General features: G+C 37.9%; 2 protein-coding genes across 2 annotated transcripts; both read right to left on the reverse strand.

The window, feature by feature from the left end:
- Positions 1-1763: 1763 nt before the first annotated feature.
- On the reverse strand, positions 1764-3562 carry LOC124168161. The gene has a single exon (XM_046546286.1). The coding sequence runs from the start codon at positions 3554-3556 to the stop codon at positions 2003-2005; it is 1554 nt and encodes a 517-aa protein (XP_046402242.1). The 5' UTR covers positions 3557-3562; the 3' UTR covers positions 1764-2002.
- Positions 3563-13624: 10062 nt separating this feature from the next.
- LOC124168221 lies at positions 13625-15484 on the reverse strand. Its single transcript, XM_046546358.1, has one exon. The coding sequence runs from the start codon at positions 15124-15126 to the stop codon at positions 13768-13770; it is 1359 nt and encodes a 452-aa protein (XP_046402314.1). The 5' UTR covers positions 15127-15484; the 3' UTR covers positions 13625-13767.
- Between the last annotated feature and the right edge of the window lie 4211 nt (positions 15485-19695).

The following is a 19695-nucleotide window of genomic DNA, read 5'->3' on the forward strand; positions in this document are numbered from 1 at the left end:
ATTGAGATTAAGAATCTACTTCCATCAGATTATGTCTAGCTTCAAATTTTAGATCCTGAAGAAGTGTAAGAAATGTTGTGAACCAGGGATATTTTTATGTCGATAAAATAACGTTCCATGGCATGTAAACTTGAGGAGAATCAGGGGCTGTACCATGAAGTAACACTTAAGATTTAGATATGTACTGCGGAAAATATTGTATTGGACTGTTTGATTAGAAATTGTTAATTTGTTGCTGAGGGGATTAGTTTACTCCCAAAGGTAATTCCTCTGGCTTGTTCATAAAGTCCAATGAGGGAAGTGACCCACTAACTTTAGGCATGGTGATGGCGTGGAGCTTATTACCAGTTGGCCGTGACAGTGGTTATTTCAAATGAGGCAGTCCAAATCCACAGGTGGCAGAGGAATGTTATATTGTTGTTTGAAGGTTAGGACAAAGGAGGTGAAAGTTACCCTGCCATATGTAGATCCTCATTCAAGGGGGGCCAGGCCCAGTTAGCAACCTCTATTATATTATCTACTGAGAGGGCTACCGTTAGCACTCCATAACGTAGGCAGAAACAGAGTTTTTAAACTGGTTGGGAATCCTAAGAGAAGTTAAACCTCATGATTCACTGGGAAAGCATCAAACCTTATTCGATTACATTGGTTCAGCTCCAACTCAGAGATTGACTTCAGCTGCAGAGAGGCAATCCTGCCTGTCTCGTCACTTCAAAAATATTCGATGAATTCAGACTTTCATGACTAATTGATTTGACTCTTCTGGTTCACTTCGATTTCTTGAGCATACTCAGGCTAGTAGTGCTTAGCAATAGCTCAAGATGAAGTATCAAGCGTAGTATAGAACACTAAGATCAGTGTAATGCTAGGTGAACTCATTTTAAGTGAGAACACCCCATGATATTTTATACTGAAAAAACACAATTACTAATATTATGACGAAGTATCATGCAATTGCTTACTATTCAATATACTTATTCAGAGTACATTGCTTGATTCTTTATTTATTTTTCTCATTTCGGGAAGGCCTGGGTCCTCTTTGCCCCTCATTGTATTAGGCTCTGAAGGTACATGAGCGAAGTAGATTAGATTGACCATGGAGATTGATCGTATGAGGAAAGACAAATAACGACTAAACTGTAAAAAGCAGGGCAGGTGAAGATTCTTCCTTGTATCATATTATCATTAAACCCTGATTTTGCATCTGGCAATGGCTGCAAAAGCTTGCTTGATAAAGTGTTAAATGCAGCTGCTACATGAAGAGAGAGAAGTAAATCATGCCTTCTGATAAATCATTTAACCTTTCTTCATTTGATAATCTTTTAATGAGGTGGCCAGTTGTCCAAACATCAATGTAGATGGTCAGGGGCGGATCCAGATTTTTTTCTGGGGGGCACAAGAGTCTAACAGGCAAACGATCTTGTCATACTTGAGATTAAAAACAAGATATGACAATTACTTAAGGAAATATTCTCTTTATTTAAATATGAAATTAAATGATAGAGGCTCCGTAATATGTACACTAAACAAAGCAAATGTAATGATAACCGTTTAAAAAATTCTGTCTACTCATTAAGAGTCTTGGGGGGGGGGGGGGGCTCGTGCACCCCCTAAATCCACCTTTGTAGATGGAGAGTCTTACCCTCATCTGGGAAGGAATAACTGCAATTTTAAAATTGCAAATGCCTGAAATAGAGTCATTGATGACTTTTTGATCCACCTTTCTTGGCTTAGTAAGAGGAAAATAAAATAAAACAATTTGGTCAATTTGAAAAATAAATGTATTTATGTCAAATTGTTGGTATGGGCAGAATTTGTAATGAGAAGTAATTATATGAATTATCTAATCAATGGTGGTAAAACTATCCGACAGCAGTAACAGGATTACAGCACATAAGCCTATTGCACTGGGATGTTGCACTGTAAGCACTGGGATGTTGGCGGGTGGCAAATACATTGATTGATTGTGATCCAGAGGATTGGCCTTCGCTCTAAGCACATTTTATTTCACTTTATAAGCCAGAAAAGGAGACGAATCAATTGATTTTATACCATTAGGAAGAGCCACATCCACAAATTCTCTTATCATGTCTTCCACATGAGACCTGTAAACTGGATCGACAAAGAAACGCATTTTTACTTTACCAGTGCTACCGGTGTTGAAGAATTCTTCCATTTTTTCCGGGGTCATATCGTCTGCATTTGGGAGTAGAAAATCATCCCCCAACATCATCATCGGGGAGAAAAACAGACCCATTATGAGACCAAAGGGCTTATATTCACCCTCTAAATCACTTTTCAACTCAGAAAGTGAAAAGGGAGGTGAGCTACCGTCGACTAACTTAAGAGTTTCGGTCAAAGATGCGTGGTACTCCTCGATCAGAGAATTGAAATATCTCTCTCTGAAGGGCCTTCTCGTACTGAGATACAGGAAATAAAGCAAGTCAATACTAGGATTGGCCAATTTTGATATTTGCAGATCATAGAATTTGACATCTACCGGTTCCTCCTCAGCGTCACCCTTTTCCTCGTACCGAAACATCATGTTGTTCATCCAGCAGTCACCATGTGTGACGACTCTTCGATTGTTGGTCGGAGTTTGCTTGAGTCTGCACAGTGTCGGCCACGCACCTTCCATGATTTCATCGAGTACTCCGGAGGCCTCCGCCTCCTTTGGAAGCCCCTCCACCTCCTTGCAGAGCTCCTTGAAGTTCTGAATCATACTGACTACCATGTTTTCCATGAGCGGCGGAGGTTCTCCGGGACCGGGGATATAGAACACGTATTCGCTGTCGTAATGGGGAAACGCTGCGAACCAACTTCCTTTTTCGAGCGTTTTCTCTGCCGCGAGCGAGAGGCCGTGGAATCTTCCGAGACCTTTCATGACCAAGCTGCAGTGCGCGTAATCCAGGCCGTCCAAGAGATAGGAGCGTTTCACTGCGCGAAAACCGCTGTGTATAAGGTCTTCCATGTACAATCCAGCTCTGTCCCCACTCTCTATGCCGTAGTAACATTCAGGAGCAGGAATTTTCACCCTTCCCGCCGAAACCTTGCTCATGATGGGAACCATACGACCCAAAACAAGCCATTCTCTGGAGAAAACGTGGGCTTCGTCCATGATTTTCCTTTGGAACTCGATTGGAGACAACGTCTTCACGATGAGGACGTGGGATTTGACTGCATCGTCTCCGGGCAGGCGATACTGGAGCTTGATCCGGAGAACCAATGAGGTGAACCCTTCGACTCCACTGGTCGCGCGCTTCACTTCGTAGCCGTCCAAGAGTTCCACATCCTGCCTGCCAGTAAGGTTCTGCAGGGACTTCACCAGTGCTTCTCGGGGCGCGCTTGAGGTTAGGTCAGCCATCTTGACTCGGCGAAAACCTTTGCGAGACTGATTGTGCGTCCTCACCGATTGCCCGTCCCAATGAATGACATCCGTTCCCCTCTGTGCGAATATATTGCCTTCAATGCTGTGAGTAGGTCGACTCTTACGCAACACATAGGGGAAGAGATAAGTGCAGACGAATTCTCGGTCTTTGCGATGGCTCCTATTCATGTCACGCTGTAACCAATTTACTTTCCCATAGTGATCGATCTATTCGAGTAATTATCTACATCTCAAGTTACGCGCACGACCGTAGATTGGTTAAGTGCGCAAAGGGCGAAGGTGATATTTTGCAATCCTTGAAATGATATGATTATTCTTTCTTTCGCTTTCTATTTCAAAGCAAGCTAGTAGGTTTAAGCAAGACTGCAAGGTAGTCCGAATCGATATACGTTTTTGCTGATCACGCTCTTTCATCGATTCCTACTTTTCTTTTGATGAAATCGAATGATCATCAGATGCAGAATAACACATTCAAATTGGGTCTCGGTACATTCCTTAACCCCATTTTCGAAGACTCAAGAGAAATATTTTTTTCTGAAAATAATGTTTTTCTCGAGTCTGAATTAAAAACTAAATTGACTTCTCTTTACTATTTTGAAATTAAGTATGGCGTTGTTGGATATGCTGTATTACCGCACATAGCGCCGTATCCTCAATGCATTAATTTCCTAAGACGTGGTCGTAAGTTAGAAAATGTATATCCGAGGCAATTATGTGCGCCGCAGCCCTACATTTTCTCCTTTGTTTACGAAAAGGTTGCCCGGCATATGCGAGTAATGGTGATAGTTCACTTCTCAGGTGAAAATTAATGATGTGGACATTTTCACTCGATTTTAACTTGATCAAAATGCGTCTAATGCCTCAATATATGCGATAAACGCAAATGGCATAACAGGTGTACTTAATATCCAATATGGATGGAAGGGTAGGTACATCTCCATGATACTTTGCGAGCTACCTCAAGGGTGTTCATGGTTAAATAAAAAACACAGTGTGGAACAGTACTGTGTTTTTTATTTAACCATGAATATCTCATCGTTCCACCAAGTAACGCCTAAATCTGTTGATTATATACCTCAAGGGTGTTTAGCTGGGTGCAATCAATCTCCAGCATGCAAGAGTATCCGCACATGCACACAACAAGGTCATAAAAATATTACGCGGTTCGGTGGTCTATTGAGGCTGAGTGGAAATCAGGAGCAATTCGCGTTATCTCTCCATATTTTTAACTTGTCCTTGAGCCGTGACGGGTAGATTGTGATAGTGGGATAGATAACAGATGGATAAATACTTATCGAAATTTAAGCAAAGAAGTTTACCATCTTGATGAAGTTTTTAAAAGTTGTATTAGCTTTATGCATATACTGTTATTAAGATTCACAAGGAATGTGGCAACATGCTTATCAGCGAGTTCTATCATCATTTTTCGTAGTATTTTTTCTATTTCGAGACGTCATTTCAAAGGTGATGTATACATTTATTTCTATAACCATCTCTCTACGTACTATGAAACCCACTTCAGTTCACTCACTCACTCATATAAATGTTTGGGGTGAGTGAGACGAGATATGACAGAAAGTCTTATGACTGATTCCTTCTTAAATCGTCTGAAACCGTTGCAAAAATTGTCAAAACACTAAAATTCCTATTTTTCCTATCCATTCATTTCAAATTGAGAATGGGGATTAGTTAAAACGTTGCCATCAAAATCTTATGGCGGCGCTATGGCCTGTTTCCATATGAACAAATTTTTTTACGTCAAAGCGTATTCAAACGAAAAGAAGATAAATATAAGGTAGGAAATTCTTATTATTTTTTATGTACTACACAGTGTGGTTATTATTAATTTCATGGTTAACAAGAATTTAGTATAAATCTAACGAGCGGAGTGTAGTTCCTGTCTTGTTGTCGATAAACGATTGCAGTTGAAAGATTCCAAAACAAACCTTCTTAAAAAAGGTAGGTAGTTAAAATTGATTTTATTTTCATCATTTGAGGTTGCGGGAACGATTTAATTTTGTTAACGTTCATTTTTCTGTCTATTTCCGTTTAAATGTGCAATGTTATCCGTAAGCTGGTGCATCAAAGGCACTGAATGCTGTAGAGCATAAGTGCGGGGGGCTGTGTTCGATGCCCCTTGCAGGCATACTTTTTTCTCCACTTTCACAGGTATTTCATATTTGTATTTCGAAAATCACGTTTAATTGTGTGACTAAGTTATTTAACTGTTAACATCTTCGAAATCATAACTTTTGTAATGTCTCGTTCATCAAAAATTGTCATCTGCTACTCGCGAGATGATTTTATTGCGCATTATCATGGGTATTGAAGTTTTAAGAAGATATTTGTGTATTCCGTCACATTAAAACTTTAGTTAGCATTCATCATGATCACGAATGATATCTCTGACGACTTATCATTCGTGATCATGATGAATAATAATGTGATATAATTCGTCTTTCTAGACCCAATTCATGTCAAGTATTTCACCTAGCACGTAGAAGTTAACTTAAAACTGTAGTCACACCTTAGTCATATTTAAAAAAATTGACTTAGTAATTAGAACAAAAATTAACAATCGTATTTTTTAGATCAATTTTAGTGGCAACCGATTAGCCTGGTCGGTGGAGTATGTTACTTTCAATCGGGGGACCGTGTTCGAAGACCACTGCTAGCATATTTTTTCTCTGCTTTTATTTGTATTTCTTTTGCGGAAACTTACATTGAACTCCTAATTTTGTGATTTCCAATCAGAAAAACGTTTTTCTGTGTGTAAAATCTTTCATATGCGCACTCTGCGTTGGGTTTATTGCGCGTTTGATATTACAATTAGTAGTTTTTTTTCGTACTGATGCGCGCCATTTTAGTAGTATTTATCGACCTACATTTATCAAACCTGTTTGGTAAAAGTTCCCGAAATATTCCTTATGAACCCAATAATGCGATGAATTTCATCAGAAATTGGTATTTGTTACTGTACTTTTTTCATGGCTTACTCGGTTTATGTAATGCTTTACCAATTAAAATGCAATTAACTTAAGCTCATTGTATTTCCTAAATTCGTTATGTTATGACATGAGTATAAATTGAGTGTGATAGTGGAAAATGCGCGCAATGTTTTTCGTTGTGTACGAAGAAAATAAATCATGGACTGTCAGACTCATAGAAAATTTATTTAATTTTTTTATTTCCATAAAAAAAACGTTCTTTCATAAAAAGTATTATCATATTGTAACCTACGTACCATACGCTAGTTTCACCTGGGAAAGTGGAAATATTGCTGATATTTTATCTAACCAATTGGAAAAAAGATCCTTAAGTATATAACGGCAGAAAAAAATTGCAAGACCCATCAATGTGACCCAGAAAAGGCCGCAGGCCTTTTGCGGGAGGTCTAGCGGTGGGGAGGGGGCACAGGCTCCCAGCGAGCGAAAGCGAGATATTAAATGTATTAGTCCGTGTTCAAGGCTCATCTGCCAGAATGTAAGCAATTTCCGTAAAAATTTTATTCTTGAAAAGTATTAACTTGTACACCTGTAGTACTAATAGGTCTGACAGTATTTGCTGATTCTTTGTCAGTCGTTCATATAATACAGACAGGATCATTCTTCAGGTACATAATTTGGATAATTTTGGAGTTACTTTTTTAGCAGTATAATCTTGAGAATTTTGTTTTACTCTGAGCAATACAGATATATTCGTTTTCAATTTTTTATGTTTAAATGAATAGATACCATTCCGTGATAAAGTACCAGATAATGAATTACTTCAGGCATACCTATATTATACCCCTATTTGCCTTTGCGTTCTACTATCTAATTATATTCTCGACCAAGACCCTCAGCATTCGGCTGTAAGTGCACCTTTTGTGCAATCTTATCATCGGTCTGATGATGGCCGTGATTAACTATTGTTCTCTCACGATAACATGCCTCTCTGATAGCATTCAATGCCTAATTAAGTATGCTCATTCATAAAATAGTTCTTTATCTCATCGTCACATTTTGTTGTTGCCCTTGGATCATAACGTCGACTCAAATCATTCTATTCGTTTGCTTTAATTTTATCGTATATGCACAAAATAACTGTAATTTTGTCTATGACTTTCAATTTCATATCTTCTTCGACAAAAAAGTTATTAGCGAATAAAGCGCATCCAAAAAGATTGGTATCGATATAATTCACACATGAATCGATCGAGTGTAATGGCCATCATCACAAAAGTTGACCTTTTTGATAATAGTTTTACCCTGAAATTTTATTAATCTTGCTTGAACGGTTGATAAGTAATTCAAGATCGTATGCTCCACAAAAAAATGGCGACAATGATTTTTCACGTGCAGGATATTTTTTGTAATATTATTATGAATTAACCAAGAGAGTTACGGGAAAAGCAGGGTAGAGAACGGTTTTTCGTGAAGATTCCAAATATTCATATGCCAACGTCTCGAGGCCGAAATCCAAAATTGAAAATTCGTCTATCTTGACGTTGACGTTGTAAAACGAAAATCGCTTATTCCTCAGAATTGCTTCAACTTATGGAAATTCCAATATAGCTAAAAAAATCAAGAAAAAAAATCTAGCATAGGAGATACAACCAGAATCATCCTTCAAGTACGTTAATTTGAAGAATATTGTCGTTACTATTTTATCAGAAAAATTTGCCTTTTTCTGAGCGATTCAAATATATTCGTTTTCAATTATCTATGTTTGAATTCATTGATGCCATTCGTTGATAAAGTATCAGACAGTAAATTACTTCATACATACATGCATTATTCCCCTCTTTGCTCCTGCGCTTCGCTATCTTATTAAATTTTGGAAAAAGCCTTTCAGCTCGCCGTTTTACGTGCGACTTTTTTCACGATGAGACATTGCCCTCTCACGATATCATGTCTTGCTAATGGCTTTGAATTCATAATTAAGCATGCCTAATCATAAAATAGTTCTTTATCTCATTGCCACTTTTTGTAGTTGCCCTTGGGCTTGAAATATTGACACTATCATGATAGCGACAGTGAAAACATGCTTTAGTTGCCCCTTTGATAAGATTATAAAAAACGACCGTGGATTGTGAACATTCAACACCTGTGATTAATTAAGTGAAGTATTGCGAGGTGAAAAATGTAAAAAAAAAGATCTTGGAAGATGTTCATGATTGTGGTTTGTTACCATTAAGATATTATTTGAATAAATAAAGCATTCATTGTAGAATTAATGGAGGAGACTATCAGCCATTCAAGATGGAGTCTAGAAAAGGATACAGACCTATATATTTGAGAACTTCGAGGAAGCATTGGCAATATGTAATATTCAAGTGGTGCTAAATTAGTTTTTTTAGTCGTTGTAGCTGAAAAATTGAATTTTTATTCATTTGCTTCATACCTACTTGAATTCTAGTGATTGTGCAAGGATTTAATCATTATTTATGGAGAATAGCTTTATCAAGTTACATTTTAATGGACGATACCCAATAAAAATTTTGTATCTCGATTTTTTTCAATTGTTTCATTAAGTCGTTGATTATAATTTTTAACCCTCTTGAATGGGACTTCTCACTTTAACGTTGAGCATTTCGAGTATCGGTCTTTTCATTGGAGTTAACTTGCACAAGATATATTCTGACTTGTTTGCGAAGAAGGCTTTTCAATTAGCCGTTAATGGGATAGGAAATTAGCTCTCATTCCCTTATCAATATCCAATGTAAACACGCGTCAAGTGAGCAGGGTCAAGCCGAGAGTAGTTTCGATTGAGATGCGAAGGAAGAAATGGCTGAGATAGCGGATAGTGTTTGTCTAGAAATTTTCTCCATTTACGTATTATAAATAAAAGGCTAAGAAGTTTAATGCGATCTATGTGTGGTATTCTAGAATACATTTAGCGAATAAAGATGCTATTTTATAAATTAAATTAATAGAGATAAATTATTTTTCGGTGACATTTACTATTAAAGTGAAATTATTATGTAATAGGATAGTTACATATCATACAGGCACAAAAATTGATAAAATAAATGCACAAAACCTTAGTTGCCAAGGGATACGAGTGATTCTCTGTTCTTCGCTGACATCGAGTGGAAAATCAAATGCACTATTAAATATGCAGTTGATCACTAATTTTTTCTTTACCAAATTTCTGTTCCTAACTTCCCCTTGGTTTCTTATCCCCTCAATTTTTTAACATCCCCGACATAAGGGCCACATTGATGCTTTTTTTGGGGCAAATGGATTAATAAAATAAACGTCATCAAGTTGTGCCGTAAAGAATTTTCTTGGCTACAGCACTTCTTATTATAGCATCTTACAATATCCTGTCGCCTTCGTAGCACCCAAGAGCTGAAGGGTTGCCCGCAGTTCGGCAGGTTCCCTGCTGCTTGCCCCAGATTTCTTTTCATCTCTGTATGCGAGTGGCACTCTTGATGATGAGCATTTGAGTGGTAGTAAATTCACGCGACTGACCTTGTTGATACCCGGGTTTGCCAGCTTCAGCCCTACGTTCGCTCTCAGCGTCCCATTTGAAACTCAATGGATCGGTTCAATTTAAGTATATGCTGTAACATCAGACAATTGTTTCTTCCAAAACGTCTTTGTTCCTTTAAAAATATCTTACCCCTTTGCATTGAAAACAATCAAAGAAAAGAAAGTTCTCGCGCACTTAACGGTAAATAGTCCCTATGTCAAACTACATAAACAAATTACTGTCTTAACATGAAAAGTAAACGGTCAGTAACGAAATTAGCCGAAAGTAAGTGAAACACTTTTTCTTGCAATAAATTTGTGAATAAATAATGACAAATGAACATTTTAACGACTAAATCAATGGATTTATTTGGTGAATAAACTTAGAAAGAGATGCCAAACTACCTTAACAGTACTGACGGTCGGCAAGGGGATAGGAACGCTCAATTTCAGTATTTTTATGAATGTTTTTTTTTATTCACAGTAAATCACGTGAAAAACGAAAATTGATTGCAAGAATAAGAAAATGCATTTATTTTTATTTCCAATGGTATATGCTGCAACTGTATTTTACCATTAATACTAATTAAAACATAGAAAATAAAAAAAGTCTGCATTAATAAATAACTTTATATGCATTTCTTATGGAAATGATTCAGGGCCCAATCCAAGGCCTAATGGGCCCTGCACCATAATATTCTCACCTTTTAAACCTCCTGTGGACTTCCACGAGCATTTTAAAACCAAAATTAGCCAAATCAGTCCAGTCGTCCTCGAGTTTTAGCGTGACTGACGCACAGCAATTCATTTTTATTTTAATGGAAGATGATGCTCCAATATCCGAGCATGCGGTGCTCTGAATTTACATGAACAAGGTGCATTTCTTTGCGGTAAAGTACAAAGTTGAGTGAAGTAACTTGTAAGAAGATTTTTGGACAGTTAAATTCTTTACAGTCTTAAGTTGAAATCCTCTCTTTCCTTTACGCCCGCTGGGTTCAAATCTCGTTACTTTATAGTAATTTCGCTATTTCTTTCACTCTTTCCGTCTTATAATGTTACTTTTTATTTAATTTACTATTTAAATTTTATGGTATATTTTTTGGCGGTTTAGTGCGGTGAAATTTATTTTCTTGATAGAAAAGTACATGATAAGAAGGAAAGTTTAGAAAATATACCTTACCTTTGGACTCAGAAATATTCTCAAATTACCTCTGACGTGCAACTTCACAATCCGGTCCATCGGAAATACAGAATCAAATAACAGCATATATTTAATTTTGTAAGTGCTTCATTGGTTTTCAATGAAAAACCAACTGATAAAGTGGCTGGAGTTCTGGACTGATGGCCCCGTTTAGACTTAACAAAAATACTATAAAATTAGCTACCTGTTCCACGATTCAATTTGACGTAAATATAGATAATATTCAAATATGCCATGAAAGAAATTTCCTTTGGCTGGAATAACTTTTCATAATTTTCCAAAATAATTTAGAAATTTCTCAAGTTTCTTGGAAATGTAAAAAAAATTAAACGTTAAAATATTTTAAATCACGGGCATATGATGCCTCCATAATTTCCGTCGTCGTGATATGATATTTTTCTTCATGAAAGAATCCCATCGCTTTCGCATCGGGGCAAATAGACGTTCAAGGACATGGTCGTCTTTCGTGACTCTCAACAAAGTCTTATCTCTCTCTCTCTCTCTCGGCAAAGGCGTTCAAAGCAAACTACAGGATTCGATGGGGCCACGGTATTACTTCGAATTCAGTCCTGGCACGAGTTTTATTTCACATCTCTTTTTTCTTTTACTCTCTTCCTCCCCCACCCCGCCCCTCGTGGTAACCCCCCACCTCCACGGCCTTCCGACTGCGAGTAAATCCTCAATATCACAATCGTATTTTCCGATCCTCAGATTGCTACCTCCAGCAATAGATCTTTATGGATAAAAAAATTGATTACTCGACCCACACAGTCATACCAACCGTCCCTTTTGCTATCGCTTATTCGGTCACTTTCCGTATTTACAACCAGGGATGGCAATCGAAACAAAACGAAACTCAAAACAAGTAAAATTTCAATAGTTTCGTTCCCGGGAGCGAAGTGTAGAAACGGAATGTATTTAAACCCGGGGTGTTAAACTTAGGGTCGAAACGAAATCGGAGTCAAAACTACTTCGGGTCGAAATTAAACTGAAACTCTGGGACGAAACGAAACGCATATAATGTTTCGCAGCGGAGGGACCACGTGCTTCACCTTCGAACGGTTTAGTTTCGACCCACACACCGAGTATGAAGTCTGGCTGAATGAAGTAGAGGTTCGGCCATTAGATGCATGGGGAACTCATATTTTTACCACCAGCAGGAGAACTTTGAACGCATACTGGCCATTCGATTTTTAAGCTCAATGTTTTCACCTCTCGACATTCTGTCATGAAATGGGTCGAAACTATTCCCTCTTTTCCCCTTCCACTCAACTTCTGGGATCGAAACTTAACTATGAGCAGCGGAGGTTCGATTAATTTAGTTTCGCTCCTGGGAGTAAAGTTTCGTCCCAGGTCGAAATTAAATTCCTCGGTGATTTTAATTTCGTGCGGGAACGAAGCTAAACCTGGGCTTCGCATTATTGCTTCCTCGCGGGTCGAAACGAAAGATTTTCATTTCGTTTTCCTTTCAATCTTGTTTAAAACTGTCATTCAATTAAATGTCAAGCTTGGCGCAAAAATCGCTGTTAGCGGCCGTGCGTTCTGATTTGCTGAAAGGAGGTGCCAGTGAAGGTTTCAACGACGGAATGTAGGATGGGAATCCCATCCTTGGATCCATAGAGATGAATGATCAGGTGAAACGGCCATTTTCCCGCCATCATTGATGCGATCGCTGGATTAATCATTCGAAAGGAAATGAAAAAATGATCGTGTGATTCAAGGTTAAGGCTGTCGTAAAAAAACCGTAGTACAACTGTTTCTACTGCTCAACCGACGCAGCTTACCTTGGTGGGCCTCCAGCGGCATCTGTTTGGGTTATGCATCGAACTTTGCTTCCCGTTTCGTGATTTTATATTAAGATCGCAGTTTTTTATTCTCGCGATAATATAACCATCTCTGCTATCTAAAATGTTTATTTTCATCCAATATGGAATATGACTCAAATTTCAGATCATTATACGCAATAGTTTTTTTTATAGTTCCAGCTACATAAAGAGTTGAAATACAATAACTAATAAATTGTGGCCCCATACAAATAGAATAGGAAATACACCAATAGGATTCCTAATAATGGTTTTGACTTTTTTTTGCTCAATGACGGAGCAGCGTCTATCTCTGAGAGAATCTATGAGCTCGATTTAACTGGTATCTTTGCAATTAAATGTGGGAGGTGAAACTGCTGGGAAGTCAACGGTTATGTGTCATTCATTGGCACAAAAATTGCATTATCTACATTTAAAATGCTAAAATATACCTTGAATTTTAGCCAGTGCGTATTTAAAAAGAAATATGCTAATTATTTCCTTCTTATATTTTAATGAGGCACTGTTCGTACAGTAATATAACATAAACATTATAATCAGTAATATGGATCACAGAAAATGACAACGAGAAAATACATTTTTTTACAAATTACTAAAGCTGATAAAGACTGTAGAAAAACCTTAGATTGCCATTGTAAATAGCTTTGATTCCAACAATTATATTTATATTGATAATGCATAGCATAAGTTAAAAATTAGCTTCGTTAATCTTGATGACCAATGCTAAGGTATTTTTATTTTCTTAACACTGGAGATGGACTTAATTTTCTCAGTATTTACATTGTGATGGCCTAATAAAATTTTCTTAAATGAGTAAATACACTGTTTGGTTTATGGAATGTATCTTTAAGTAATTAATTAGAGGTGTAAACCTTTCATAATGTGGTTAAAGTTATTTTATTTGTTCAGTAATAAAGGTGATGAACTCACGGATTCCACTCCATTTGGTAAAGCCATGTCCACGAATTCTCGTATAATATCCTCTACTTGACTTCTGAATTTTGGGTCATTTCGAAAACGAGCCAGCACTATCGCAGCGCTCCCCTGCTTAAACATTTCCTCCATTTTTTCAGATGTCATATCATCAGCGTTTGGAAGAAGAAACTCATCCCCCAGCATCATCCATGGGCAGAACAGCGTGGCCATAATGACACCGAAAGGCTTGTATTTTCCCATCATATCTGCTCTGAAGTCGGATTGTGAATAAGGGGGCACGCTACCATCTAATAACTTGAGGTTCGTGCTCAGTGATTCGTAGTACTCGTCAAGAAGTACACTTAAATATTTCTCCCTAAGTTGCCTTCTTGTATTTACGTACAGAAAATAGAACAAGTCAACGCCCGGATGGCACACTTTTGCTAATTGTAGATCAAAGAACTTCACGTCCACTGGTTCATCCTCGCCATTATTATTCCTGTAACGGAACATCATGTTGTTTGCCCAGAAGTCTCCATGGATGAGAATTCTACGATTGTCGTTCGGGGTCTCCTTCAGCCTGCAAAGTGTTGGCCAGACGCCTTCCAGGACCTTCTCGAGAGCTCCCGATGCCACTGCCTCCTTTGGAAGCCCTTCCAGTTCTTGGCATAGATCCTTTATGCTTGCAATGGATCCGCCCACCGTCTCATGAATGGGCGTTGGAGGATTTTCAGGACTTGGGACAAAATATAAATACTCCTTGCCGAATTCAGGACACGAGTGCAACCATGTTCCTTTCCCAGAGTCAAGTTTCTTTTCTGCTGCTATGGAGAGGGCATGTAGTTTACCTATCCCCTTCATAACCAAGCTGCTGTGAGCGTAGTCATAGCCATCCATGAGATAGGAACGGTTGGCCAGACGGTAGCCGCTTCCGAGCAAATCTTCCATGTAGAGAGATGCATTTTCTTTCTCTTCAATCGTGTGATAGCATGCCGGTAGAGGAATTTGTACCTTTCCGTGAGACACCTTAACCATCTGAGGCACGACTTGAGAGAAATAAAGGAGTTCTTTCGAGAAAACGTTGATCGACTTCATGATCTCCCTCTGGTAATCTACAGGAGATACAGTCTTAACAAAGAGGGCGTGGGATTTGATGTCCTCATGTCCGGGAAGTCGGTAGGAGAGCCTCACACGAAGGACTAATGAAGTGAACCCTTCAACACCACTGGTGGCTCGTTCCACTTTGTAGCCATCCAACAATTGAACGTCGCTCCTTCCGGTCAAGTTCTGGAGGGACTTGAGCAAAGCTTCGCGAGATACAGAAGAAGAGAAATCGCTCATCTTGTCGGTGCGAGTGTGACACTTACACTGCTGAGGGGGACACTTACGCTGCTATTCACTTACCCAGCTCAGTGAGATGCGTATTCTCACTAAAGATAGGCGCTCCAAGGTCGCGTGAAGTCATGCATCAACTGAGTGGAGGGGAGGATGGACAAACCGCAAGTCATCCAGATGTACTGTGTTTGCAGAGTGATTATTCGGTTAAAGTGACTAGGTTAAATCTTTCTGTTTCGAAATGTTATGGGGGATTCCCGTAATCAGGGTGACTGATGGTGTTAAAGACATCCTCCAGCATTTCGATTGATGTTATACGTAACGACTTCACGGTGGAAGCTGAGTACTTATTTTCATAAAAGTTCGGCGGAGAATGAGAAAGCGCGGCTTATATAATCCAGATTTCATAGCATTTTTATCATGCCTTATCAGAATATCTTCTCTTGATATGCAGTATATGAGGGTGAGCGTCAAGTACATAAGCATTAACTTGATATCAGAATTCATCGAAAAGGATTGCCTCAAGCCGTTACATAAATGCATGAAGTTTATTTAATATTTTTCATCCTAAGCTTCAGAAATTTGAGATTTTCGGGAAACGAGTGTGTAGCTCACCGTAATAAATATGGTATTAAGATAACATGACTTGAAGACACTCCACGAAATTAAATTCATTTTGTCTCGAATTATTTTCGAAAGATAGATTCTATTAATGAAAAGCTCTCTGACTATGAATGGAAAATTATAAATCAAGGCAGCACATTCGAATTTATTCCTCACAAAGAAAAGATATGAATTTTTTTCAATGTTTTACCTGTTTCTGACCGCGAATAATATTCAAAGTCAACGTGAATACTAATTATGAATGCATTATCCCCATATTTTTGCCGACTGTTTCATAAGAGATATTATTTTGCCTGAAGAATTACAAACCACGCAGAAATTTAGAATTTAGGTCTGACCCAGGAAAGTAAAATGTTGAGTGATTTTTTCTTTAGGTTAGATTTGTGTGTTCCCGACTAGTTTCCTCGCAGAAGTTTGTGTGTGTATACTTGGTAATACCGAAAAACCTGGACTACATTTGCTGTACATACGTTTTTTTTTTGTGGACGAGTTTCATTGAATCATTGGTAGGACACCAGCAAAAGGGGAGTTGATTTTAAGAAAATAGGTTTTATAACTAACGAGGAGGTACGTGAAATGCAATGTGCCATCCTAAAAAAAAGAACGCAATCTGCGACTATCAATGGTCTACCCTTAGGAACAACTTATTTGACTTGAATAGGGGATCGGACGTGTATCACGCAAATGATAATCTAGTCGCCAGCATTTCATTATCATACTTTCGCATCCTTGGCGTTTCTTAAAAAATGAATTCGTTACAATGCTTTATGCTTTTCGAAATTTAGCTGGAGAATAATATATTATATTTTTATGTGTCTTTATAGTGACGAAAATGTTAAGTGTTTTGTACTTTACTTACACCTATAGATGTAACAGGTGAGGAAGGGTGTGAAAAGATTAGCTGATAGGAGAATTGAATGGAGAGCTGCGTCAAACCAATCTTAGGATTGTTGACCAGTAATCTACATCTACATAATACCCTGCGAGCCACCTCTAGGGTGTTTGGCCGGGGGTGATCAATCACCAGCATGCAGCATGCATTTGGACTCCCACATGCACACCACACCGTCCAAAAAACGTCCCGTATAATAACAAACTATACTACTATATGCTGTTAGAAATAGAATATAGAATAGAAATTCAGAAACATGCATTAAGTTTTACATAGGTTAGTAGGCTACACTACAAGTCATGCAATCTATTTACGAGTTCTATTGCTGCCGTTATAATCTCTTATTGATCGTGGAAAAAAATGACATTCGGAATCTGTCTGTTCTGCAATATATCTCTCTTATTTTATTTATATGATCTGATCTTCCGTAGTACGTTGGCGTCCGCAAGATATGGTTAACTTCGTCAGAAAAGACACTGCTCTTGAATTTATCTAAAAGGTTTAGTCTATTTTTCAATCTACGGTCCGACAGAGATTCCCATCCGAGTTTATCTAAGAGGTCAGTTACACTAACAAGACTGTAATGTTGGTGAAGAGTTGCTCCTCAGTGAGGTCTGGGAATGTTTTAGCCTTGACCATGACATAATTTGTGTGCGCATTTATAAAGCTTAAAATAATAATAAATACATTTGATTGGCTCATGGAAACTGCTTTGGAGCCTGAAGAATTACAAACCACGCAGAAATTTAGAATTTAGGTCTGACCCAGGAAAGTAAAATGTTGAGTGATTTTTTTTCTTTAGGTTAGATTTGTGTGTTCCCGACTAGTTTCCTCGTAGAAGTTTGTGTGTGTATACTTGGTAATACCGAAAAACCTGGACTACATTTGCTGTACATATGTTTTTTTTGTGGACAAGTTTCATTGAATCATTGGTAGGACACCAGCAAAAGGGGAGTTGATTTTAAGAAAATAGGTTTTATAACTAACGAGGAGGTACGTGAAATACATGAACACTCATTGCCAGACTGAAAATGTACAAAAAATCATAAAACTCTCAGTATAAACTTGAAAAACAAGAAAAAGAAGATAACAAATGAAGATAACAAGATAACACGATGCCAGTTCACATATCAAATTTCATCTAATCATGTGAAAACAAACATTTTTAAGATTTCCAGCACCATACAATAATCACTAATTTCAACTTCCAATATAACAATAGTAATTTTTAGCATAACAAAATGTAAAATCATAAAATAATCGTACAACAATCGAAATTAATTTGATAATTTGATTTAACATTATACAATACAAAATCAAACTACAGTCGAAATTGATTTGATAATCATGAAAACACGTAAATAAAAAGCTCTCCATGCTGATACAATTACCAAATTCCATGAAAATATAATGAAAACAAACATTATTCAAATGTTATAACCAATGTCATCTCCTTCAAATCTTGGGGAATCAAATTCCATACATAGCATGAATTGATGTAAAGGTAACCGTGACAGCGTACAAATATTTCTAGAATTACTACATATGGTCGGTATAAAAATCGGTCCTCCACATTCCAGCAGTGAACCATTGAAGGGCATGGGAGTTTATGCACTGACCGACCACGACCCAGTAACTATAAAAAGTTAGTTCATCACGACAACCAAGCAAGCGATCGTTCGACCGGTTAAAATCCGGCGTTTGTGCAAGCAGTGATCCACCTATAAAATATCGGCCGGTTTTTTTTTACCGGCCGTCTAAAATCGGCATGTGTGCAAGGACCCTTGTCTCAAAAGTAAGACCCTCAGTCAATCAGCGCCCCTGACTCCTAACTCTCCCATCCCCACGGTTTAACGGCTTATGTATAGTTTCTGTTCGATTTTATTTCTTCACTTGGTTACGCCAACACACATCGTCGTGTTTACAAGCATCATTTTCTGTAAAATTACGTTGATTTCATTACAATTTTCTGTAAAAATACATTGTTGAAATTCTCGTCCTTGATGATGAGTAACTTTAAGATTAGTTACGTTATGAGTAACTTTAAGATGAATTACTAGCAGTGTCAACCTACTTGTTCCTCAGCCAGATTGATTCTGCTGCGCTACCGGTCGTTGCCTTGTCGCCTATTGTTGTGGCGCTGTTGCCTGTCACAGTGTTGCACCTGTTCCTGATTGCTAGAGTTTTTCCAAGGACCACCACAGTGGGGGGACAGGAATTGATTGTGGCTGTCCGTGTTTATCTCCCGTTTCGTGGGCAGGCAGTTTTTGATCCGTTTTTGCACGTATTTTGCCCGCAACTTTACGCAATGTCGAGCTACAGTGCAAGGACCAAGTCTAAAATATGCGTGCAGAAATTTTGCGTCGAACGCAACAAACCCTATCCCTGTAGCACTTGGTGCGACTGAGATAGACACTAAAATGTGACTGCGCAAAATGATGACAGGCTGACTCGTTGCAAACTCAATATGCATAGATACGGATGATACAGTTCATTTTATCCACTTTTTTCCGTATAAAGTGCGCTTTTTCCGACATTTCAATGCGTTTATGCAACATTTGTGCAGTTTGCCCAAAAATGGTTCTACGATTACAAAATAATGGAAGAAAAGTATTAAAAGTAAATTTACCTTGTTTAATTTAACAGACTGCAGTTATTCGATAATGATTGACTATTCTGTAACACAGTCGCAGTACATACAACTTGGTGCGATGGTGGTTGCTGGCGGAGTGTAAATACCAGGAGTAATAGCGGCCTCGCCTTTCATTGCCTCGTACTCTAACTATAAATTAAACTCACTTTTCATAATTCTCATGTATTTGGAATAATGTCATCAGATCTTATTGTGCAATTGATTAGAAATTCTGGGGGAATGAGGAGGTTGAATAAGTTAAAATTTGTTAGTATTCACTGAGATGGACTATAGAGTAAATTATTCATGAAAATGTAAAAAGATCTCTTTGAGAGGGAATGGAATAAAATTTTACCATTTTTTTCTGCTAAGAGCATTATTTTTCTCAATAATTTCTTCTGCCCAATATCCATGGGAGAATGCCGGA

The sequence above is a fragment of the Ischnura elegans genome, chromosome 11 (genome assembly GCF_921293095.1).
Source record: "Ischnura elegans chromosome 11, ioIscEleg1.1, whole genome shotgun sequence".
NCBI classification, from domain to species: Eukaryota; Metazoa; Arthropoda; class Insecta; order Odonata; family Coenagrionidae; genus Ischnura; species Ischnura elegans.

Bases quoted from the DNA above. Each gene is read 5' to 3' on its own strand.
- LOC124168221 (XM_046546358.1), bottom strand. From the start codon at position 15,126: ATGAGCGATTTCTCTTCTTCTGTATCTCGCGAAGCTTTGCTCAAGTCC.
- LOC124168161 (XM_046546286.1), bottom strand. From the start codon at position 3,556: ATGAATAGGAGCCATCGCAAAGACCGAGAATTCGTCTGCACTTATCTC.